This window comes from Rhinolophus hipposideros, assembly GCF_964194185.1.
Source record: "Rhinolophus hipposideros genome assembly, chromosome: 4".
Taxonomy (NCBI): Eukaryota; Metazoa; Chordata; class Mammalia; order Chiroptera; family Rhinolophidae; genus Rhinolophus; species Rhinolophus hipposideros.
This window is the reverse complement of record NC_138050.1, coordinates 34,066,346-34,091,966: the sequence shown is the minus strand read 5'-3', so window position 1 is coordinate 34,091,966 and position 25,621 is coordinate 34,066,346. Positions and strand designations below refer to the sequence as shown.

The 25,621-nt window shown below is 33.4% G+C and overlaps 1 protein-coding gene across 41 annotated transcripts in view; it reads left to right on the top strand.

Moving 5' to 3' along the window:
• The window catches only part of PCM1 (pericentriolar material 1), an 80,712-nt gene that overhangs the window by 16,007 nt on the left and 39,084 nt on the right, over nucleotides 1-25,621 (top strand). For 17 of the 41 annotated variants that reach the window (XM_081047160.1, XM_081047158.1, XM_081047155.1 and 14 more), the window contains 16 exons: nucleotides 4,372-4,549; nucleotides 6,929-7,038; nucleotides 9,140-9,353; nucleotides 11,251-11,452; nucleotides 12,521-12,694; nucleotides 13,174-13,331; nucleotides 13,457-13,689; nucleotides 16,241-16,395; nucleotides 16,533-16,662; nucleotides 17,647-17,787; nucleotides 18,493-18,683; nucleotides 19,896-20,099; nucleotides 21,446-21,665; nucleotides 21,767-21,912; nucleotides 22,427-22,617; nucleotides 24,688-24,859. In XM_081047160.1, the coding sequence (XP_080903286.1) occupies nucleotides 4,372-4,549; nucleotides 6,929-7,038; nucleotides 9,140-9,353; nucleotides 11,251-11,452; nucleotides 12,521-12,694; nucleotides 13,174-13,331; nucleotides 13,457-13,689; nucleotides 16,241-16,395; nucleotides 16,533-16,662; nucleotides 17,647-17,787; nucleotides 18,493-18,683; nucleotides 19,896-20,099; nucleotides 21,446-21,665; nucleotides 21,767-21,912; nucleotides 22,427-22,617; nucleotides 24,688-24,859 (2,819 nt within the window). Of the gene's footprint in view, nucleotides 1-15; nucleotides 205-4,371; nucleotides 4,550-4,710; nucleotides 4,801-6,928; nucleotides 7,039-9,139; nucleotides 9,354-11,250; nucleotides 11,453-12,520; nucleotides 12,695-13,173; nucleotides 13,332-13,456; nucleotides 13,690-16,240; nucleotides 16,396-16,532; nucleotides 16,663-17,646; nucleotides 17,788-18,492; nucleotides 18,684-19,895; nucleotides 20,100-21,445; nucleotides 21,666-21,766; nucleotides 21,913-22,426; nucleotides 22,618-24,687; nucleotides 24,860-25,621 lie in introns of all 41 variants that reach the window. The other 24 variants (XM_081047141.1, XM_081047127.1, XM_081047144.1 and 21 more) reach the window with 4 other exon arrangements.

The window sequence follows — 25,621 nt, the reverse complement described above, 5'->3', positions numbered from 1 at the left end:
CACTATTTAATAAAGGAGGCATCTTTTAGTCTGAGAATTCGGCCGTGCATTGAGGACAAACTAGGGAATTCAGCTTCACAAGAACAGGTTTCAGACATTGACGTTACTACAAGTCCAAAAGGGAAAGTTGACAGACCTCCTCAGAATGACAGGGAACTGAGGCCTAATAGGAAATATAGCCGAAAACGTGGATTTCCCTCAAAGGTATACTTCACAATATTAACTTGGGAAGTCTCTAAATGAGCAACTCTTTTGTTCATATTTCTTTTTTCTTAATTTGCTTTTCTGTTGTTGCTATTACTCTCTTAAATATGTAAATTGGTAACATGCTTAATTATACTGTAATTTGCTATAGTAAAATGCTGTGCTTTAGTGTTTTTATTCTTTTCTGTTTTATAGTCTTCTCCATAGATTATATTTGGCAGCTGTTTTTATTTGCGTGAACAAAGGACTTGAAACTTAATCCATTTTGCTTTTTAAAAGTTTTTTTGTGCTAAAATCCATTTTCTTTTTTTACTACTGAGAACTCACAACACAAAATATAGCAAAATATTTGCCTGGACCATTAATTGCCTTTTGTTTCTGATATTTGTGTTCATGGATTAAGATGATACTTTTAAGTTTTGTCTTATTTCCTGTAGTCATTAGTTAGAGCAAGTTATTAGCATTCCTGTCTTTGTAAGAATGAAATATTTTTAGTGTTGGTTTATGGTTTTGATCCCGTTGGAAACCCTTACAATTTTTTTTTTAAGATAATGCTTAATTATCCAGTGACTTGTTTGCTAATATCTTTGCTATTTTTTTCCCTCGAATGTTTGCTGTAAAGGTTCTTTTTTTTAAATTTTTCATGATTGCTTAAAGGCACTTAGGAAAGGTTTAAAGACAACTATTTGTGTACTTTCACTTAAACAGTTTGAATAAAAAAATAGCATTTGTAAAGGGGTTCATATCCATTTGGCAAGAATAAAGTACTATTTTAATAATCGAGTATAGATAGGACTAATTTCATGTTTTATTACTAGCTTATTGCCTATGATTAGTCTTTCTTTTCTATTGTGTACCGTGTGTCCCCGAAAATAAGACCTAGCCAGAGAATCAGCTCTAATGCGTCTTTTGGAACAAAAATTAATATAAGACCGGGTCTTATTTTACTATAAGTAAAATTTTACTATATTTTACTATAATTTATAATAAAATAAGACCCGGTCTTATATATGTTAATATATAAGACCGGGTCTTACATTAATTTTTGCTCCACAAGACGCATTAGAGTTAGTTCTCCGGCTAGGTCTTATTTTTGGGGAAACACGGTACATATTTTATATTTTTGTGTCTGTTTAAAAATGACAAAACTTAACCTGTAGGTATTTTGGCTTTTTTGTTTTTTCTGACTCTCACAAGAGTTTGAGGATATGGTTGGAAATAATCTCTGGTGATGTTACCATCAAGTACCCAATTCAATAGAAAAGTAAATAAAAAAGTAGCTGATTATTTTTAAAACCACTAGCATTGGAGAAGAGAAAGTGAATGTGAAGCACAAGTAGATATCCTTTGGAACTAATTGTTCTTCTCTTTAAGTCTTCTGAATAGTGACAAACAATTTAAGAGTTGACAATTACTACAGCATAGTATCTGCCAATTTTACTTTTTTCCCCTAAAGCATTATATTTACTTTTAAAAACCTCTTTCCTCTTAAGTTTCTTCGGATAATATCCTTGTAAATGAGTACTATTCTCTCTTAAACTTGCTTCATGGAGTTTATTCTAGTTTGAGTCTCTTTAATCTTATGATTCTTAGGGCCATCCAAGGGTAGTTCTGTCAATACTCCGTTCACAAAATGATTTTAATTTCTTTAAAAAAATTCCTAATTCCCACCATCTGACTTTATTCTTTGTCTGCTATGCAGAATCTTTTCTCCCCACACCATCTTCATTCCCTCCTTAACATCTTTTCAAAATGTATTCTGTTAGAAGAGGAGGAAAAAAGGTTGAGGTCTTAACTGAGATTCAGAGTTTAAAGTAATCTTGTGATTTACAGTTTAATAGGAAATGATTAATATTCTTGAGAGCCTCCAAGGGCAGAGTCCATTTTGTGGAATATTTTATAAAACTTGATGATATTTTACATAATTTTTAAAAAGAAGCCTTCCACAAATACTCAGGCCTTCATTATTTTTCCATTCTCATCTTCTCCCCTACACTTCATCTTAGCTTTTAAAGGATTTATAAGCTTATTTTATACCATCTACCCTTTTTTGCTATTATTTTCATCATTTCCAGTTATTTCATATGGGCTAGTTTTGTCTCCCAAACCAGACTTCAGAGACTTGTATGTTAGACTTCTGTATTTAGAACTAAGTGAATAATTTTGGGGTAGACCGGTGTGAAAACCACTGAATCTAGAATTCTGACTTCCCCTAACTGTGATATTGGATAAATTCACTGTTCATCTCCTCTGGGCTTATAATTCCTTACTTTTCACATGAACAAAAATGGAATATTATTTGAAGTAATTTTTAACTATAATGTATATTCTGAATATATTTGGATCCAAGTTTTTTGTTTCTTTTTAATCTGTAAAATAAAAATGTGCTTGCTGAAAGTGAGTGAAGAAGTTCAGATGAAAATATGTATTGGAATTGTGGATTATAGTCCTAACTTCTTTTTTGTATTTCCTTTCCATGCAACATTCTCTTGGCATGTTCCTATCCCTAAGTATTTTTATTTCCATTTTTTCATCTTTCCTTTCTTTATATTTGATAGTAGTCCCCACCCACCTCCCTCAGCTCAGTTTTTCTAAGTATTCTTCTTAAATGTTATTTTTATGGATGCAAAAGTGATTAAGCAATTAAAAAAACCTCTAAAACTTAAAAAATTGTTGGGAATTCATCTTTGGATTAGTGAAAAATTTGAAGGTAATTGTGTTTACTTCAATAAATAGTCCAGAATTCTTTATAATTAGAGTATCAAAGCTTTGCAAATAAATGTGACTAACAAGGATTAAAGTTCTTTTAAAAAGTTTTCTTTTAAAGTGTAAAAATCCATGATATCAAATTGTTTAGTACACTATTTAGATAGCTTTCAAGCTACTTTGATGTCTAAACTATTTTTGAGAGGTGAGAGGATTATAAATTGGGTGTAGATGTACATTTTTGAAGGTTTGTAACCTACATGACATTTTGCCTTATTTGTTTAATGTTTCTTCTAATGAATAACCAGTGATAATTCGCTGGAGTATTTGACTGATACCAATTTGGAGATGTTTCTCTTAGTTATTCTATTGAGATCTGTACCTATTTGGGTCTGGTTTCATAATTTTTATGAAATTATTTTGGATCAAATATGAGAAAGATAGCTATTGATAGTTATCCATCCCCCTTCAAATTGTTTTATCAAGATGTAAACAGTCTTGAAATATGCCAGAACTAAGAAGAGGCATTTTGACAGAAAAGAATGTAATATTCTAGGTTAATAGAAATATTTTATGTAAATATTAGGTAAAATCGTAAGATTTTTTTTTTTAAGAAGGCAAGTCAGTGATGAAAAATACCCTTATGGTGTAATTTCAAGCATAATTTGTCTTGTTTTTTAGTTAAATTTGTCTTTGCTTCACTGACTTTTATTTTCTCTTGTTGGGTTACGTTTGAATAGTTTTAAGCCTTTAAAACTTAGTTTTAAAGTAATGTGATCCTTCACTTTCAAGCAAAACGCTAGGTTTTCGGAGGGGATTTTAAAGTATCCTATTTTTATGTCCTCAGATTCAGCTAAAGGAACATATTTTAAAAGAAAAAATAGTGATATTTTTGATACAAAATTTTCTGCTTTATTGTTTGCTTATATAATGTGATGCAAGTAAATTAAAGCCTTTCATATCAGATTATCAGATAAAAAATGTATTTTTTAAATTCCTGTCCTTGATTAGAAAATAGTGTGTTTGTTTTTGTTTTGTTGGTTTTTAAAAACATCACTTATAGGAGTAGTGTCATCTTTTTCAAGGATACTTTTAGGGCATTAATCTGGTGTGATCTGCTCCTTCTATGTAAGGCCTGGATCCCATGTGTGTGTGCGCTTGTAGCGCCTTTTACCTTCATGGCCTTCCTGTCTTCTTTTTGTGTGTCTTTTTCTTTCCTTTTGTTAATTCCTCTTTATGCTAAGCCACTCCTTATGGTCCTTCACCGTGAAATTACCTAACTCTTAATATGGCAGGCTATCTCTATGTTACCATTTTATTTTTTCTTTAAGTCTACTAAAATTATATCCAGGATTGTATATTTAATACTAATTTATTATCTATGTATGTACTTGGCCATTGCTAGTTCAAACAGGAACGTGAATTTTAATAGATATAAGTATGGTTGGTCTTATTTTCTAGGCCAGAGATCCTCAGCAGGAGCCCATGGAAGAGATAGAAAGTTTGAAGAAACAACATGATTTATTAAAAAGGATGTTACAGCAGCAGGAGCAACTGCGAGCTCTGCAGGGACGACAAGCTGCTCTTCTTGCTCTGCAGCATAAAGCAGAGCAAGCTATTGCTGTGATGGATGATTCTGGTATGCCAGTCTTAGAATGTTGTTTTTATAAGCAAAGCTCAATAAATAGTGGCATTGCAAGATGGATGCTGGTTATTGTATAGTCAGATCTTGATTGTTGACTCATTTAGAAACCTACACATGAGGCTTACCCTGTCCTGTGCTTTTCTCTGGTTATGCAGAAAAGATTGCAGGGACAACTCCTGGCCATCATACTGTACCGTGCAGACAGCCAGCTCGCTCTCCTTTTCATCAGAGAGTACCCTTAAGAGGTAAAAGGACAGGCTGTAGTTCTGCTTTTGTACCTCAGACTGACAGAGCTGTTGATGCTTTTATTTCTACCTTTTGTACTTCATTTATCTAGGATTGCCGTACTTTGGTTGCCTCCTAAAAAAGAGTTAAAACCTTGAGATAGTGATTAAATGTACAGACTTTTAATGTCTAAATTTACTAAATTCTTTAGTATTGAGTCTAATTTTATAGTCTTATCACCTTCAAACCTAAGTGTTTAATTTCTCAAGTTGAAAACAACTTGTTACTAAAACTCATTAAAACTAAGATGTATTTTCTAGTAGACTGTCATCCCAGTCTAATAATAATTTATCTACTGTGGGCTCTCCATTTTAGGTCCTTGCTGAGGTTACCCTGTTGTTACTCAGTTTATCCTGCTGCCCACACCTAGCCCATTGGCTCAGTCCTCTGATCACTGTTATGCATAATTTAATTTTGCATTTTAATGCAAGTTACTTTAATTCAATTTTGCATTTTAATGTAAGTTACTTTATGACTTGCAAGTAACTTACTTTTTTGTAATAATTATATAATTATATGTAATTTATGTAGTATAGTATATAGTAACAATTATACAGATTTTCATCCCCACTTTTTCCTTGTAAAATCCAAACTGTCGTTAGCTTTTACATTTATATTTAGGAAAACACAAAATATTTTACCAATGACTAATACTAGTTTGGTTAATGCCTAACCTATTAAATACTTTTCAAATCTGGAGTATCAGATTTCAGAGACTTTTCTGTGATAGTTACGTTATTTCAAATACTTATATTTACATCATCTCATTTGATCATCACAAAATTGTAGGTTAGTTGCTGGAGCCTTTTTTCTTATTCTCATTTTATAGAGAAGAAACTCTTAACAGAGTCTGTGACTTACCTAGGCTTATACAGAATTTTAGTATAATCAGATCTCTTGAGTTCTAGGTCAGTGGTCTTTACTTATGAATATGAACTTTTAAGTAAACAGATGATCGCTTTAAAAAAATGTGTACCATTATTAAGTAGGGATCAGGCGCAGAATGAATAAGAGTATAATTTTATTTTATATGCTATTTTAAAAAGAATTTTAGGTTAGAAATTTTAAAACAGATTTCCTCTTGGATATTTGAGATTGTGCAGGGCAATACTGAATGAAAACCAGAATCGTAGTATTTAATCTTCCGGTATATGAGAGGCAACATAGTTGTCGTGGGAAAGAGTGCTCGTTTCATCATTTAACTAGAAAGTTATTTATTAGTTATCTAGACTGATTTCATTCTTTTCAAAATAGAGTTTGGATTAGATACGTGGGATTCTCTCCAGCCCTGAAGTTCTAATTTCTCAGTGGAAAAAGCTAGTATTGTCCTGTAAAACATAAGCAGTTTGTAGCCAGTGTCTCTTTTAGAGCTGGAGAGGATAACCATGGGATGGTTGGGTAGTAGAGAAGTAACTTATCAAAATTGTCATCAGCATACTGCCTTAGGAAGATATGTCTTTTAGTATGACTTGTATCACAAGCAAAGTACTTCAGTAAATTATCTGTTCTATCGCAGGGATCAGCAAACTATGGCCAGCTGGATTTGGCCCTCTGCCTGTAATAAAGTTTTATGGAACACAGCCATGCCCATTTGTTTATGTATTATCTGTGGTTGCTTTTGCTTTATAATGATAGGGTTTGGGCAGTTGAGACAAAAACTGTATTTTCACAAAGCCTAACATATTTACTTTCTGAATCTTTAAAAAAGTAGTTCAGCCATCAAACTAGAGCATTGATTCTGTTGGGAGACGTGTTAGAATCTACTCTTCTTTTTCAGACTACTCACTTTCCTGCCACTCCCCCAACCCAACCTGGTAGACCTGCCCCCATTTTGAATGTGTGAACAGAAAAAGATAAATCACTATACTAGAGTTTTGTGAATTTCCCTTTATTTTCAGCTTAGATGGAAACTTAATAAAATGATCGGTTGGCAGATAAATCTTAGGGTTAACTAGTTTCAAATTATGTTAGGTGAGATTTTTTTTTTTTCATTTCCTTTTCCCCCTAAAATTTAATTTTAGCTCCTCAGAAATAGTAAAGGTGTTGTATTTATTTGCTTTAATAAATAATTGTTATTTTTCTTTCCAGCTGTAACAGAAACTACTAGTAGCCTGTCTGGCGTCAGTATCACATCTGAACTAAATGAAGAATTGAATGATTTAATTCAGCGTTTTCATAATCAGCTTCGTGATTCTCAGGTAACAATTTTTTATGGTATAGTTGAGTTTAAAATCACATTAATTGAAACAATAGTGCTTAAACTTGACTGAGCGTAAGTATCATCTGGCATGATTGTTAAAAAGAAAAAAATGTAGATTTCTGGTCAGTGCGTGCCCCCTATCTTCAAAATTATGATTGATACATTTGGGGTGGGCTTCCCCGAATGTGATTCCAGTACTGGTAGTGTGGGGCCTATAAGAAATACTAAATTAGGGGAAAATCTAATTTGAAACGATTATTGAAATTTTTCCGTTGTGTGCTACTAGATAACACATTCTTTTTTCCTCTCTAAGGTTAATGGTCACAACTTTTAAACTTAAGTTACGTTTGAATCGGTGTCCTTGCAGTATTTTACTAACAATTTTAAGAAAGTTCTTAAGTTTAATTTCAGAGTCAGTAAGTTTATAATTTGTTGACCTTTTAAAATAATGATACAAATGCAGAATTTTCAATCTGTGGGCCTTGAGTAAGAAAAGGTGAATTATGAATACGTGTCCACTGGAAATAAATATGATTGAAAATTCGGTGTCTCCTGACCAAGTGAAAAAATAAAAGAATAAGGCCTAACCACTTTGGGGAGTTATTTAGCAATATGTATAGTACATTTTTTTTCTAGTAACCTTGCAGTGGCCCACCTTAGAGAAACTCTCAGGTTCACAAAGAGATATTTGCAAGAATGTTCATGGAAGCATTATGTTAATAGCAAAAAACCAGAAACAATTTAAATGTCCATGACCAGGAAAATGGACTAATAAGTTATAGGGTGAACTCCTATAACCTGTTACAGTAACTGAACCAGAGCTAATGAATAAAAAAATACAAGTTTATGAAGGCTACCACTTAGGTTATGTTTAAAAATGTGTGAAGAATGTATAGTTTTTTATGGATACATACAAAGGCATTACAAAATAAAAGCATGTATAAGAATGGTAGAGAATCAAATTTTAGATTGTGGTTATCTCTGGAGAGAGTAATGGGATTGGGGCCTGGTATGTGTACAGCTTTAGCTATATCTTTAATGTTATATTTCTGTTTGAAAAAAGAATTGATGCCATGTAGCAAAATACTAAAATTTGACTGAGCTCAGTGGTGTTTATTCATTATATGATTTGCTAAGCCTTAGTGGATTTTTGAAATGTTTTACATATATATATATATATATATATATATGTATATATATATATATGTATACACACACGTATGTTTTTTTAAATGGAAGAACGTAGGAAAAGAAGTGGTAGGAAAAACTGATAAGTTAATAAGTTAGAGTTAATGGTGGTAGTTCTAAAAAGATGGCAAGAGAGAATATTTTTGAAGGTTTATTTTGTGTAAAATGTGGCATTTCTAGATTAATTTAGATCCACTGAATTTGGATCCAGATAATGTCCAGTGAATCTGAGACCACCGTTTACCATAGTTATGTGTATCTAAAACTATGTGTACGAGGTGTGATCAAAAAGGATGGTGAATGTTTAAATTAAAAAAAAAAATTATTACAGTAAAAGACACATTTCCATTAATCCTCCTCAAATACTCCCCCATGCTTTGAACACACTTATCCCATTGTTGTTGCCACTTTCTGAAACAGTTTTGGAAGTCCTCTTTCATGAATGTCTTTACTTCATCCTCTATCATTACAATGCTGCATGTCACACATTGCTTCTGGTACAGCAGTTTCTGTCAATTATGGTGTGTCCTCATCCACTTAATTCACCGGCTCTGGCACCGTGAACTTCTGGTTTTTCCCCAGAGTCAAGATGACCATGAAAGGTAAACATTTTGAATCAATTCAGGACATCGAGGCAGCCACGACAGTGCAACTGAAGACACTCATGAAAGAGGACTTCCAGAACTGCTTCAGAAGGTGGCAAGAACGATGGGATAAGTGTGTTTTAAGTGAAAGGGAGTATTTTGAGAGGGATTAATGGCAATGTGTCTTTTACTGTAATACATTTTTTTTATTTAAACCTTCACCGTGTTTTGTGATCACACCTTATGTGTTAAAGACTGTGCATTTTTAAAATGAGAATGCAAACTTTAGTTGCCTTAGTTTTACTTTTTCTTTTTTCTTTATAACAGCCTCCAGCTGTTCCAGACAATAGAAGACAGGCAGAAAGTCTTTCTTTAACTAGGGAGGTTTCCCAGAGCAGGAATCCATCAGTGTCAGAACATTTACCTGATGAGAAAGTGCAACTTTTTAGCAAAATGAAAGTATTGCAGGAAAAGAAACAAAAAATGGACAAACTGCTGGGAGAGCTTCATACACTTCGAGATCAGCATCTGAACAATTCATGTAAGTCAATCTTAGCTGCGTTGGGTGTAGGACATGTAAGTATTATGGCAGCACATGGAACTTAGTGAATATTTGATGAATGAATGAACACATAGTTCCTCAAAATTATAATTTTTGTGGGGAGATAGGACTTGCATGTGAAAAGATTTTAAGTAAAAAGGCTGTGTATGATAAAAGCCAAATAGATGGTAGTTCTGTTCTAGAAGTCATAAAATATAAAGGATAAAGTTGGGCCTTGAAAATTGGTAGGGTTTTAATGAGAGAAAAGAAGAAGAGAAGGTAACTATTAGATACTTGGACATAACACTGCATTTTCTGGCATATTCAAAATTTTCCCTTAAAAACTAATCCAAATTAGTACTTTGATTTAAAAACTACAAAACAGATTTAGAAAGTATATAAAAACAATGAGATATGGAAAACTTACATAGCACACATGGTTTAGTGCACAATTTTTATAACCTGCATCCTTTTTTAAAGTACATAGTCATCTCAGGTGGGAATAGGAAAGGCATAGTCATCATAGTTATACTAGTTCTACAGGAAAGGCAGTAATCATCCTAGTTATACTATAGGAACTGTTTTCTCTACAGATGTTTTATTTGCCCCTAATCCAGATCTGGCACACTTCCTATCCTCATTCCTTCCCAAGCCTGGTTCCTACCTCCTTCCCAAGCAGTTAGTAGTAGGAGCTCAAACATTGGAAATTGAGTCAGTAGGGTCAACCCAACTTGTCATTATTCTTCAACATAGCTACTGTTTTATTAAAGAAAAAACAAGGGATAGAAACATTCCTGGGGTCCCTGTTCCTTGTTTTTTACCCATCTTCTATTTCTCTGCCACCTCCAAAAGAACCTGACTATTTCTACCTTGAAACATACTCCTTTCTTTTACCTGACCTCTGTTAGTCATCTCTTCTACAGTATAATCAAATCTCAATGCTTATTCTTCCTAAACAGATTAACACAGCTAAGGAAACCTTAAAATTTGAAGGTTGTACTCAAGGCCTTGTGATCAGTTTTATACATGTAAAGAAAGTAGCACTTTGCCTACTGATGATGCCAAAAAATAATTTTCTTCCCATTGGGAAATAGAATGAAAGCAGCAGCAAAAAGTAGAACAGTCAAGGAATAGAGTGAAGACACTACTTGGAAACCAGCCATAGCAATTGATAATATAGGCAACAAATAAGAATAATTGTTAGAAAGATAAAAGACAAGTCGTTTTAAAGTGGTAGGAGATAAAGAAGTGCAAAGGTTCTTAATCTTCATTCATTAAACTCTTAAAGGCATAAGATATGCTTTGTTTGATCTTTGTGGACGGAAAAGTAAAATGTAGTTCAAGGACTATAGGGAATTAGCCATCATCTACTTAGAACATTTTATTGCTGAGCAGTATTCCATGATATGTGTGTACCACAGTCTCTTTAACAATTTTGCTTTATCTTTTGGAACAATAAAAGTTTCATCTTGGAGACCAGATAGAATTTCCTCTGTGCTGTGGATTTGGAACACTCTTAAGGACATAATATGCTAGGGTTGCCCTGTAAAGATTTGTAGGTTGGTGTACCTCACATCAGACACAGTGACCTTGTTTGGCTTTACCTGTAACCAAGTTTATCAAGGAAGACTAGTTACTTTTTAAAGGTTGAATATCATAATTCTTGTCAATTTCCATCTTGCCTGTCTTTATTCTTTCCTTTCTGTTTTAACTGGTTGAGGGACATGTTAATAAATAAGTGGCTTGGATGTTGTGTCCTTCAGTTTCTACAATTCAAATCTGCAGAATTTAAGATGTTAGTAATTTTTACTATTTTTTTCTGTATTCAAACAAACTGAATAAGTATTGTTTGATGCCACATTTGTTTATTATTAGTAACTAGTCTTTTTTTCCGTAGTTGTGCCCTCTTCAGCCTCTCCTCAAAAGAGTGTGGATCAAAGAAGTATAACTTCAGCTCCCTCTGCTCCTGTAGGCTTAGCACCGGTTGTCAATGGAGAATCCAATAGCCTAACATCATCAGTTCCTTATCCTGTTGCTTCTCTGGTTTCTCAGAATGAAAGTGAAAATGAAGGCCATCTAAATCCAACGGAAAAACTCCAGTAAGACACTTTTACTTATATTGTTACAAAGACTCAAACTGGTTTATGGGGATAAATTCTGGGATTTTAAAATTTTTTTATTGGTTGTTGAAAGTCCTGAAAAAACTGAATTTACTTCATATGCTAAACATTCTTAAGTGATATGGTGGTAGAAGTGTGTGTGTGTGTTATATGGGCAGTCTTTGAATTGTTCAGGAGATATGTGACATTGTCATACAGGTAGGGATTAGAAATGGCTGGACTACAGTTAAAAGATTTCTGTTAGGTAGGTGCAAAAGTAATTGTGGTTTTTGGAATTATTTTAACCTTTTAAACCGCAATTACTTTTGCACCAGCCTAATATATTCAAATGGTTTAGAACCCAGGCTTTAGAGTCAGATAGCTCTGAAATTGTATCTTTCAAGACTGTGTGACTGTGGATAAATAACTTACTTGCATTAGTTTCTGTTCCTTCATCCGTAAAATAGGCATAATAATGTGCCTGTTCATAAAGGTGTTTTAAGGATTAAAAAACATGGGCATACCTCCTGGCACTTACTAAAAAGACTCAGAAGACTTTCTTGTTATTTTTGGTAAACACTGTATATTCTCTATGTTACAGACACATCAGGAACCTTCTGTAAATGCTTGGTGATGCCTGAATACCTGAATTGTCTGAGAGCTAGCATTCAAATTGAGTATTTTATGCTTCTCAGTTTTGATACATATTAAGAAACCTAGGAATATTTTTGACATTGAGTTCTAAGCTGTTAACATTTATACTACTTAAGTGAACACTTGCAACTGGTTTTCTTATGCTTTTGTCCCTAACACAACATAAGAAATAAAGTGATGAGATTTTGAGGAAGCTGCACTTGAGATTAAATTCTTTATAGTCACACCCCTGGTTATTTAACTAGGTTTACATTTTGCTTGTGCTGGCTGCTATCATATGAAAATAATGCTTGCCCTACTTTGTTACTTTTTTTTTTTTTTGAGCAATCTGTTTTATTATACAACTCTATGACCAGAAAATGAACAAAAATATACAATATACTTACCTGTACATGTAAACCTGTTGTTTATCAGGAAGTTAAATGAAGTTCGAAAAAGATTGAATGAACTAAGAGAATTAGTTCATTATTATGAACAAACATCAGATATGATGACAGATGCTGTAAATGAAAATACAAAAGATGAAGAAACTGAAGAGTCAGAATACGATTCTGAGCATGAAAATTCTGAGCCTGTTACTAACATTCGGTAAGAACTTTTTTAAAGTTTGTTTTTCTAACATATTTATCCTACCATAATACAACCAAAGAAACCTCAGTAGAGTACTGACTATTTGCCTTTTATTTAAACTTTTCTCTTATAAGTCTGCTGTTTTGGTCAGTGTAATTTCACTTGCCCTGTAAAGAAAAACAAATAGAGAAATATTGAGTACAGTAATTTAGTAATTTGCCATTAGATCAAATGCAAGTAAATCATAAGAAGTATCTAATTTAGCATTTGCTACCTCTTTATTTTTAGGTATAATTTTGATTTTTTCAGATGTTTTTTCTTAAATTTCTAAACAGCAAAAGTTAATGAAAAGCACAAGCCAGTTATTCATGGTATGAATTTAAATGGGGAAATAGCCAATTATGTTCATAGTTTATTATTTTATTAATAGTTCTAAAACTTGGATTTTTATTATTTTTATTACCTAAAATAACTTCAGGCTGTTTTCTTTCTTTTAGAAATCCACAAGTAGCTGCCACCTGGAATGAAGTAAATAGTAATTCTAATGCACAGTGTGTTTCTAAGAATAGAGATGGCAGATCAGTTAATTCTAATTGTGAAATTAACAACAGATCTGCTGCCAACATAAGGGCTTTAAACATGCCTCCTTCTTTAGGTATGATACTATGAATATGACTGTATTCACAGACATTTTTGCCATATTCTTGGGAAGTGTATTTTCTTTCATTAATTCTCTTGAGTTTATTAAATTATTGATTTAATGATACGTGTTTTCCGCAGATTGTCGATATAATAGAGAAGGAGAACAGGGGATTCATGTTGCACAAGGTGAAGATGATGACGAGGAGGAGGAAGAAGCAGATGACGGAGTCAGTGGAGCTTCCTTATCTAGTCATAGGAGCAGTATGGTTGATGAGGCTCCAGAAGATGCTGAGTTTCAACAGAAGATCAATAGACTTATGGCTGCAAAACAGAAACTCAGACAGTTACAAGATCTTGTTGCTATGGTACAGGTAACTACTACTTGGTTTTTTAAAAAACTGTCACATAGTACATTCTTATAAGGTAAAAATTTATGTGTTTGATCATTATTGGTATAATTTTACTAGTACACATTTATGTGTTGAGTTCTTACCATATTCCAGGTTTAAGTCCTTAGTACTTTACATGCCATATATTAGACATGAGCAAACTTTTTTATTAAAGGCAGGTTAGTGAATATTGTAGGCTTTGTAGGGTCATACAGTCTCCATCACAACTACTCAATGCAAAAGCAGCCGTATATGATACATAAACAAATGAGCGTGACTGTGTTTCAATATAACTTTATTATAAATACAGGTTTTGTTTCCTTTTTGCTGGAGACCTCAGTCTTTATTTTTTTAAATTTATTTTTCAATTACAGTCTAATTTTTCATTATTTAGAAAGAATGCTCCAATGAACATTATTGCACAAGCCTCTTTGTGTATTTGTGTTTCTCAAGGGCAGATATGAAGAAGTGAAATTGCTATGTCAGAGTTTATGCACATTTTAATTTTAATGGTCACTGCTTAATTGCTCTCCAGGTGACGGTATTAATTGTTGATCTAAGCAGTGATGTATGAGTCCATTTTCCCATACCTTGATTACATTTTATTATACAGATATAATGTGGCTCGTTTAATCATTACTGAAATTGGCTTTTGGCTTTTTCCAAGTTTTCCCTATTATAAGAAAGGCTTTTGTTATACACACATATAGAAACACATGTAGGTATGTATGTAAACACATACATGTTTTTGCTTATGTATTCAAAGTACATCTGTAGAATATATAAACATCACATTGGTTACATATGGAGAATGGAGTCAATTAGGGAACCTTTTTAAATGTCTTTACTTTTTGAACTTTGATCATAGTATTGCCACTTGAAAAAATTAAAACAGCTTCTAAAACAAATAGTAATAGGTTGTGCTATCTTGAACATCATTTTGTTACTTTCCCATTTTCAAGATTCCTTTCTTGAGATGTATTACCCAATATGGGAATAATAGATCAGAAATGATGAATAACTTAGTGGCTTACATATGAAACAGCTGAATTTCAGGCCTGTATTTAATGGAAATCTTTTGCTTTAGGGAGTGTTTTAAGACTGCATATATATGTATATATATGAACATTATTGTTCATATATATACATATAAAAATATATATGCATATACATATAAAAATTTATGTATATATGAATGAAATGAAACTGCAAGCCAGAGGGACTAAGGGATCTCTTCCTGAAAGAGAGCTGTTAAAAAAATGATTGATGAGTTTTACTCATTGTATTAAGAGTAGTCTTTTTCTTGTACCTTATATATATCCTGTTTCCCAAGAGACTCAGGAGAGGGTGTAAACAGTTATATAGTTATCATGATTATATAAAACTGTTACTGTTCTTGGTTAGATTAGCTTAGACAATTTCCATGGCCTTTATGAAACCTTATGTGTCCTAGAAGTCTCCAGGTATCTATCTCTTTTAGTTCCTTATTCTGTGATATATATCAATACAATAATTCTTTAGTCAGTCACTTAGTTTTAGTGTTGGAGATTGTTATTTCAGTTGTTGAGACACCCTTATACTATCATCTGAAACTTCATGCAATGTTGTTTTGTGTCTTGTATCATATTTTAATTTTTCTTCTTTTTATTATGTGAAAATGCCTCATGATCTGGTTTCTTTATTCTTGAGTCTCATAGCCATACTAGTAATGAATCATGCTAGTTTTTAGATTGCAGAAACCAGAATAAAACTGTCTACAAACTTACAATTGATTACAGTGTTATAACTAAGAGTCAGTTCTAACTTTTTACAGTTTTATTAGAATATCTCCAAAGGTTAAAGTTTTAGTTGAGGACTTCAGAGAAAACATAAATGCATAAAATTATGTAGAATTAAATGTTTTTAAGAAAGTGCAGAAGTTCACCCCAGATCCCCTATTTTAATAAGTACGTGGATTTCAACAGAAGATATGGGTCTACTGTTAGGAAGATATGAACTTCAGTTGTTTTTCAGTACTCATTACAGATTTGAGATGATATATTCTCATTAGTTTTTGTATTGTGAGCCTTTGGCACTTGTTTTGCAAACTAAAGAGCAAGTGAGGAAATGGAAAATTTTAAGTAAGCCAATGAAAATGGAAATTGATTATTTAAAATTCTTAATGTAGAAGTTAAATCTTAAGAAAAAATATCTAATACCAAGCATTGCCAGCTTCAATAGTATATATTTTATCTTCATATTTTCTAAAAAGCTGTTCTTTAATAGCTCAGATCTGGTCAAGATAAGAAAAGGCAACTTAGTATTTGTCATTACTGAGTAATGGGCAGGTCAAATTTTAAATGTACTGTTTTTATAGTTTTAGCACTTGATTCCTGTCATTGGTAAATAGAGGATGAACTTCATTGTTTTCTAAAAAATCACCCACTTTCTCTACTTCTTTAATTTTTATGTTATGTAAATTTGATAGATTAGTGATATTTATGAAGGTATGAAATGATATCAAGGTCATTTTAATATAATGATGTGATTTTAGGATGATGATGCAGCACATCAAGGAGTTATCTCTGCCAGTACTTCAAATTTGGATGATTTCTACCCAGCAGAAGAAGACACCAAACAGAATGCAAATAACACTAGAGGAAATGCCAATAAAACACAGAAAGATGCTGGAGTAAATGAAAAGGCAAGGTGTGTTAAGCTTATAGCCTTCATTTAAGAAAAATGTCATGCCTATCATAGAGAAAGATTAGGTGTACTGTATTACATCATGCTTAATTCTGTCAGATTTATTGGAATCTACAAATACAATGTCAATTTAATTATAGAGAGAAATTTTATGAGGCTAAACTACAGCAACAACAGAGAGAGCTCAAACAATTGCAGGAAGAAAGAAAAAAACTGATTAAGATTCAAGAGAAAATCCAAGCATTGCAAAAGGCATGTCCTGACCTTCAGGTAATTAGAAAATTTCTTTCCATTTGTCTGAAAAGAGATGTCTAAAAACCATTGCCAATTGAAAGTACTCTTATCTTTTTCTAGTACTGATCTAACAGATTTTTATCTATTTTATGATTAATGAAATGGATGAAGTAATGAAATGGGTTAAGGATATATATTTATAGTGGAAGATAACACATGGGAATTAACTGATTATTTCCATTCTTTCAAATGTTGGGCTAGCTAAAGATTCAGAACATGAGTATGTATAACTATTTATTAGACTATTCTGGTTTGAACTTAGCAATTAAGGGACTAGCATTTCCATCTTTCATTGGCCTAAAATTATAATAAAGCTCTTAAGCCATCGTGCATTATCTAAGAAATTAAAATACTTTATATGTAGTTTGAATATTGACTGTATATACCTTTGCTTATTAACAGTACCCTATGCATAGGTCTTTGAGATTGAGCAATCTTTGACTTTGTCAGGTAGTCAGGAGTAAGGTTAATATGGAAAGGGATTACCAATTCTTTTTGAGATTTTTGTTCCTGAAATTTATTGGTTAGCTTTATTCTTCAGTCAGGTTTTGTTTTCAAGGAAAAGGAAACACATTGAATGATATTTCTAATATAAACTTTTTTTTTCTAGATTCTTACCTTTTCCACTTTATCTAATCCTTTTTTTCCTTGTTCCTGATGTAACAATGTCCAGAGGAATATATGCTTGAGTTGTACTGAGTATGTGAAATTTTCCACAACAACATTTTATCCTTCTTGTATCTATTGTGCCTGAAGGTTGGTTAATAACTCATCAGCTTTAGCCTGTGTTCTCATCTTTTATTATGTTGGATTTTCTTTGGATCATGATGGCTATTGAGGTCTGGTAATAACAAATTAAATATGTTATAGTACCATAAAGAAGTAGTAAAATAGCTGCTTTTATGGAATTCACGTAATTGCTTTAATTCCTCATAATGAATTTTACAAATCCTTTTTTAGCTGTCAGCCACTGGTATGGTTAATTGTCCCACAAAAAAATATATGCCAGCTGTTACTTCAACTCCAGCTGTTAATGAAAATGTAACCAATACAAGCAAATCTGTTTTTGAGCCTGAAGATTCTTCAGTAGTAGATAATGAGGTATTGTATATTATACCGTTGTTCCTGAAGCTTAAGTCATATCTTTTTTCAAAATTTACTTTCAATTACAGTTAACATACAATATTACATTAGTTTCAGGTGTATAACATAGTGACTAGACATTTATATAACTTACAAAGTGATCCTCCTGATGTCTAGTACCCGTCTGACATCATACATAGTTATTGTAATGTTAACTATGTTCTCTATGCTGTATAAGACACATCTTAAGAAGTGAAACATTTTTAAATGTGGCATGTTTTGTGTCTTTTAATTGGAAGAAACAGTTTGTTCCAAAAAGTAATTAAGTTAGGATCTTTTCAAAATAGTCTTGATCTTTATTAGCAAATATTTGGAAGAATTATATACGTAAAGGATAGTTGCAGCAAGTAGTAATCATTTCAGTTACAAAGACCTATCCTTTGGCATTTTATTTATATGTGATTTGTATGAAACATCGTAACTTTCTCTAAATAGTTAATGAAGCATATTTGGGTGCTACTTGTTTTCATTCAGAGTTAATTGCCTAATTTTTTCTTATTCATCATTAAAATATTATTTTAACCTTCATGGGTATCTCTGTAAAAAGGATCAGTGAAAGTAGAAGTCTTTGCTGCAATTGACAGTAGTATTAGCTCATTCTTCTTTAAAGTGAAACAAATCCAAATATCTTCGCTAACTTGACTCTGATTTTTAAATTAATAGTTGTGGTCAGAAATGCAAAGACACGAAATGTTAAGGGAAGAGCTGAGGCAGAGAAGAAAACAGCTTGAAGCTCTGATGGCTGAACATCAGAGGAGGCAAGGTCTAGCTGAAACTGTATCACCAGTGGCTGTTTCACTGAGAAGTGATGGATCTGAGAACCTGTGTACTCCTCAGCAAAGTAGAACAGAAAAGTAAGAGTGTTTTTTAAATCATTGTTTTAAACATCACCTGCCTGAGGCACGTAGGACAGGGCACTGAGGGTGGTGTTTAAGCATCACTCTTTTGACTCATTTTCACTAAATTGAGCTACTCTATTCAAACTTTTCATAGCATCAACTTGCTTTTTTAATTACTAAGAAACTTGATTAAATATTGGTACAGATTTTCTTGAATTAAGTTTTAAGCTTATGAAAAGAAAATGCTTGATGTTTTGTGGTTCTTTCAGGCCAGAAATAAACACTTTATTATTTAAATTGAGCATCTGCTGTTTGTAAGGTCTTTCTAAGTATCTTAAAACTTTATTATATAACATTTTTAGTTTTTAGGATTTAAGTTTGAAATTTTCATATGAAGAATATTTCTAAAAGAATTGGTCACCAGTAAGATCAGTTAATCAGCTATCTATATAGAAATACTCAGATCTAAAATTTTGAAATCCAAATTTGTTGTGGCCGAACATTTTGATATCTTAAGGTGGCGTTTCTGGAACATTGCACTGAGCCTTAACTCTCTTCTTCTTAGAAGAACTTTTCCTGTTCTTGGAATCCCCATGTGCATTTGTTGATCAGACTATACCTACAGTATTTTATTCTGTTCTGAGTACCACACTTTAATAAAGTTCTTTAGCAAAGTACTTTAACAAAATTCTTTAGTTTTGATAAGCATCTAGGTTTCAGAACCATGGGTCTAGAATTGTGCTTTCTAATATGGCAGCCATTAGATATAGATGACTCAGTTAAAATTAAATAAAATTAAAAATTCATTTACTCAGTCACACCAGCTACCTTTTAAGTGCTCATGTACCTAGTGGCTATTGTATTAAACGGCACAGATTCAGATCATCCCTACTATTGTAGAAAGTTCTGTTGGACAGCTCTGATTTAGAAAACTGTTACTCAAGGAAAAGTTAAAAGTTGAGGGGGGTTTAGTGTAGGATAAAAGTTTCAGTGGATATTATTACTGTTTTAATTTATTTGCAGAATTGTTTTGTGGAAGGCAGAGTAAGCATTCTATAACTGCAAGGGGAGAGTACTACCCATATCATAGTACTATGATTAAATAAAATTTTACATACACATACACACATATGTTTATATTAGGTATAATGTCTGGCACACAGTAGGTGGTGAAGTATTTAGCTCATCTGCAGAATGATCTCGTGGTTTTTATCTCTTAATCTCTAGAACAATGGCAACTTGGGGAGGTTCTACCCAGTGTGCACTAGATGAAGAAGGAGATGAAGATGGTTACCTTTCTGAAGGAATTATTCGGACAGATGAAGAGGAGGAGGAAGAAGAGCAAGATACCAATTCAAATGATAACTTTTCTGTGTATCCTCCTAACAGCGTGAATCATAACTCATACAGTGTAAAGGAAACTAATAATAGGTTAGTTTCACGTTTTAATTTTTTGCTTGATTTAAAGTCTCAGGTCTTTCTGACACCAAGCAATTTTTTGATTCGCTGAATCAACTGGGTGTCCTACAATTTAGTTCAGTTCTCACGCTAAGTATGTGGAGTTAGGGCAGACCCCGGCAGGTAAGGGGCTCAGTCCCACAAGACCGCCCTAACTTCAGGTGCCAGTCAAAAGACCCAAGTCCCCAAGGTGTTCATACTTCTGTCTGACTGTTTATAAATTTGGGGGTTCCCACAACCCCTCTTCAGGTTCCATAATTTGCTAAGAGAACTCACAGAACTCAGGAAAACGGTCATGTTTACTGGTTTATTATAAAGGATAATAAGCTGAGGAACAGCCAAATGGAAGGGATGCGTAGGGCCAGGTTTGGATGGGAGAGGGGGTGCAGAGCTTTCAGGCCCTCTGTGGGCGCACCACCCTCCCAGCACCTCAGTGTGTTCACCAACCAGAAGCTCTCTTAACCACTGCTTTGTTTAGGGGTTTTATGGAAGTTTCATTACATCCACACAGTTGATTAAATCATTGGCCATAGGTGATTAAACTCAACCTCTGGCCCCTATCCTACCCTCCTTGGAGTTTGGGGAGTGGAGCTGAAAGTCCCATCCCCTCTAATCACCAGGTTGGTTTTTCTGGCGACCAGCTTCCATCATGAAGCTATTCAGGGTCTTTGAACGGTCATTAGTGTAAAGTCTGTTGTGGTTGAAAGGGGCTCATTATGAATCACAAAAGATATTCAAGAATTGCCAAGAGTTTCAGAAGTTCTGCTGGAAATCTGGGACAAAGACCATATGTATTTTTTATTATTCCACATGATTGTTGCGGAGATGTATCCTAGCTAGACTGGATCAAGATTCATATGCTTTGAGCTTTGCTCCTGTTTTGGGGAGTTTACAAAAAATTTAAAAATCGTAGATAGTGAAAAAGGCCTGTAACAAAGGTATTCATTGCATTGTTTTTTATAACTGAAAAATGTTTCATGAATAAAAGCTGGTAGGGTAGTTCCAGTTGATGTAATATGGCTAAGCTTAAAGCATGAAGAATGGGAAAAATGCTTATAATATAGTAAATACTTTCATTTTACAGAATACAGAATTATGTGGATATTTTTGTGAAACAGGAAAAAAGCCTGAAAAAGGATGAAAAATGATAATGGTATAAAGCCAACAGCCTGGAATGTTGACCCCCTTTATTTTCTATACTTTTTGAGTCCTTTGAACTTAGAATACTGGCCTGTAGACCAGGATATCAGGATTTATTGCCAGATTTTAAAAACCAGATAATTGCATATGATGACCTAGTTCTTTAAATCTTTTGTTAGGTGGAAGAACAGTCGCCCTTTTTCAGCAGATGGAAATTATCGTCCTTTAGCCAAGACAAGACAACAGAATATCAGCATGCAACGTCAGGAAAACCTTCGTTGGGTGTCAGAACTCTCTTATGTAGAAGAGAAAGAACAATGGCAGGAACAAATCAATCAGCTAAAGAAACAACTTGATTTCAGTGTTAATATTTGTCAGACTTTGATGCAAGACCAGCAGGTAAAGTTTGCTATGAAAGTAAATTTTTTTAATCTTGTTTTTTAAGCATTACACAGTTTTCTGAAGTCATCAGTAACTTACGAATTTTTTTCGTTCCATAGACTCTGTCTTGTCTGCTCCAAACTCTTCTCACGGGTCCTTACAGTGTTATGCCCAGCAATGTTGCATCTCCTCAAGTACACCTTATAATGCACCAGTTGAATCAGTGCTATGCTCAGCTAACATGGCAACAGAATAATGTACAAAGGTAATCTGTTTCTTAGAAGTCGTGAGACTGTATAGCAAGGGCTAAAACTGAGCAGCGATTTTACAGTTATCTTCTGGGATGAAAGGACATGAGCCAAATTGTATTTTCAAATATTCTGTCACTTGAGAATTTTATGAGCAGTGATTTTCCCAGTATTTTCCTTTAATATTGTAAACTTCACTTTTTTAAAAAAATTATAGTGTTCAACTTTACACTTAGGTGAATTTACATTAGGTGAATTATATGGTGTGTGACTTACACCTTAGTAAATCTGCAAACAAGAAAAACGATGAGTTTCATATAGTTGTAATACCTACTATCTGAGAGAAGTGCTAAATGCAGTTCTTGTTTCAAAGGTCAAGTTATTGAATTAAGTCTGCACAACAAGTAAATATTTCTTGTAGCAGCAGTCTGCTCTGTTGAATTACTTTTTACATATATTCTTTCTGAATGTCCTTTAAATAGATGGTAATATAATTAATTTTTAAATTACCGACTTCTTAAATTTTTATAGGTTGAAACAAATGCTAAATGAACTTATGCGCCAACAAAATCAGCATCCAGAAAAACATGGAAGCAAGGAAAGAGGCAGTAGTGCATCACAACCTCCATCACCCGGTTTATTTTGTCCTTTGAGTTTTCCAGCACAGCCTGTAAATCTTTTTAACATACCTGGGTTTACTAATTTTTCATCATTTGCACCAGGTAAGTGACTGAAAATTTAAAGGGGAAGTAAATACAGAGTGTTTGAGAATATCATTTGTCTGTTACATGGATTTTTATCCCTGTTTGGAATGGTAAGAAATGTTTGCAAAGAAAGTTACAAACTTGTTTCTACCTTGATTCTTCATAGTAAAAATTTAAGCTTAGTATGATTGCTAATAGAATTAAGTAAACTGAATGATTGCTTAGTTTTATGACTTTGAATTGTTTAACAACTATTTATTAAAGAGAAAGGGAATTTACCTATCCAATGACTAGTGTACACCAGGCATTGTGTAAAACATTGAGAGAGTAAAGATGAGTGAGATAATGTTCTAGAGGAGCTTTAAGTCTCCTTAGGAGGAACTTAACACTAGGGAAGAAGGGAGAGAGGGAGGGAGATACACTACTAAACTAAAGGTGAGTACTCATATTTTTATTTAGCTTGGGTTTCAGACCTTTTTCTGCACCCATTTTATGCCAGACACTATATATATGACTGGGATTCAAAGATGAGTAAGACTAATGCCTTAAGGAATTTCGAGTTTAGTGAGGAAACTAAGAGTGTCAGTCAGTGCTTAGTGCAGTACCATGAGTACAAATGAGGTGAGTGGCCTATTCTTTCCTTAGGGAAAGAGACCATCAGCAAATGTGTTTTTTCCAGGGGAAAAAAAGTGTTATTTAAGATAAAAAAAAACGAATAGAATTTATTTCCAGGGAGATTAGAAGGGAAGGGGCTTTCTAATTACTGGAACCACTTAAGAGTTACAAAGCCGTGAAACAGTATATCACTTGGGGAATTTAGAGGTCCTTAAGTGTGGCTAGCGTTTAGGGCCTTGAATGGTAAGAATATTTGATGTGGTTGGAGAACAGCAGAAGCCTTTTGTGCTGTGCAAAGCAGCTTAGACTTTCTGTTGCAGACAGTGGGCCATTGAAGGATTTTGAGCAGGGGGGTAGCATGTGATTTATATTTTAGATGACACTAAGTGATAGTGTTGAGACTGAAGTGTTGATAGTGTTGACAGAGCGAAGGAGCTAAGAGTACAGCTGGTGAATAGAGGATAGAAGGCTGTTGCAGTAATAATCAGAATGAAAGCTTGAGGCAGTAGGCAGAAAGAAAAAGGAGTCATTCAAAAGACATTCTGGAGGTAGGATTAGTTAAGTGACTGGTTAGATAAGGTGAGTCCTGAAGGAGGATCAGTTGAAGGTGTTTGCCAGGGATTATAGAAGGTTAGAGGTTTGGAAGGGCTTTGTGAATATAAATACAAATAAAAATACCGCAGTGTATTATCTTAACAGGATTATAGAAACAATGGCATTAGAAAATTTAACAAACTTTTTATTTCTCAGGTGTCAATTAGTATTGGCTGGAAACCTTTTTTAAATAGGCTTTTAAGTAACAATATAAGAAGTTGCACATGCAGTTCCTTTTCACTGTAATGTGCTTCATACCAGGGCCAACCAACCCTGTGCAGAAACTGTTGATACTTCACAAACCAGGTCATTTTTGTGATGCCTTCCCTGATCCTTTTTCCTTCAAGTTGTTAGTAGGGCCTTGCAAATACCTCTAATACAACACTACATGGTAAGTATTTAAGTATATTTTACTTTCCCAATTAAAGTAAAACATAAAGAACATCAGCTTTGGAGTCATGCAGACCCAACATCTAACCTGCTCTTTTATTTATGACGTTTTATCTCTAAGCCTGTTTTTTTACTGATAAAATGAATAGAACACCTGTTTCAAATGAATAGAACACCTGTTTCATAGTGTTCTTTTGAACATTCAACAAAATAACACGTGAAGTCTCTACAATAGAGTCTGGCTTCCCGTAATAATTTGATTATCAGGTAGTGTTATTTCTAACTCTTAGCTTTAAGGAGATGGGATCATTATCTTTGTGTCACCAATGCTGAAAACACTGGGCTGAGCTGTTATCAATGATTTAATAAACGAGTATTAAACAATTTTGTTTTGGTTGATGTAAATGGCACATTGAATTAAAACTCTTAATTTTATATTAAGGCTAAAGGTGCTTTATTCTTGTCTTACTCATTGCTTTTATTTATTAGGTATGAATTTCAGCACTTTATTTCCTTCTAATTTTGGAGACTTTTCTCAGAATATTTCTACACCCACTGAACAGCAGCAACCATTAGCCCAGAATTCTTCAGGGAAAACAGAATACATGGCTTTTCCAAAACCTTTTGAAAGCAGTTCTTCCGTTGGAGCAGAAAAACAAAGGTACTCAGATGCGAGCATAATCCATTATTTGCTGAAAGATCACTTTTGTGATTACATCTAATTATATGTAATTTGAAAACACAGGGAGGATATTTGTGATTGTTTGGCCGGGTAGTGTTGGGAATATGAAACTTTGACACCGTACCAGTTGTCTCTCAGGCATGTACCAGCTGCCGACCCTGGTATAAGAGCAGTTCAGAGTTTTGATCAGGGTATCCTGTGAGATTCATTTTGGAAGGATAAGACCTGACCCATAGAGTGTTTTGGCCTTGATTCGGTATCTGTCTTTAAATTCACTGATTTAGGTCTAGTAACTAATATTAACTACTGGAGGATAGTTGTGTAAGTGATGGCTTCTTTATTTGATTCAGCGCTCCTGATCAGAATAGTTCCTAAAGACCTATTCAAATGTAATGTTAAGTACTGTTAGATTATAAAAACAACTTTAGCCAAGGAAGTTTTAGTGATGTATGGCATCATGGATTTTTCTGTTTGTCATCATTTATTAGTTTTTAATATGATAATCTTCCCAAATATAATTTTGACTGAAATACAAACACTAATTGGATTGGGGAAGGTTAAATCATTCTATAGGCATTTTTATAGCTAAATAATGTTTTTAAATGATTGTGTTAATCCAGATAATTATTTTGATGGCCAACAGGTGAAAATATTATAGCCTTTTTATTTTGTTATTTACTTCAGGAAAAACTCTTTAGGAGGATGAAAAATTAGAGGTCAATTGAGCCTAATAATTTGTTC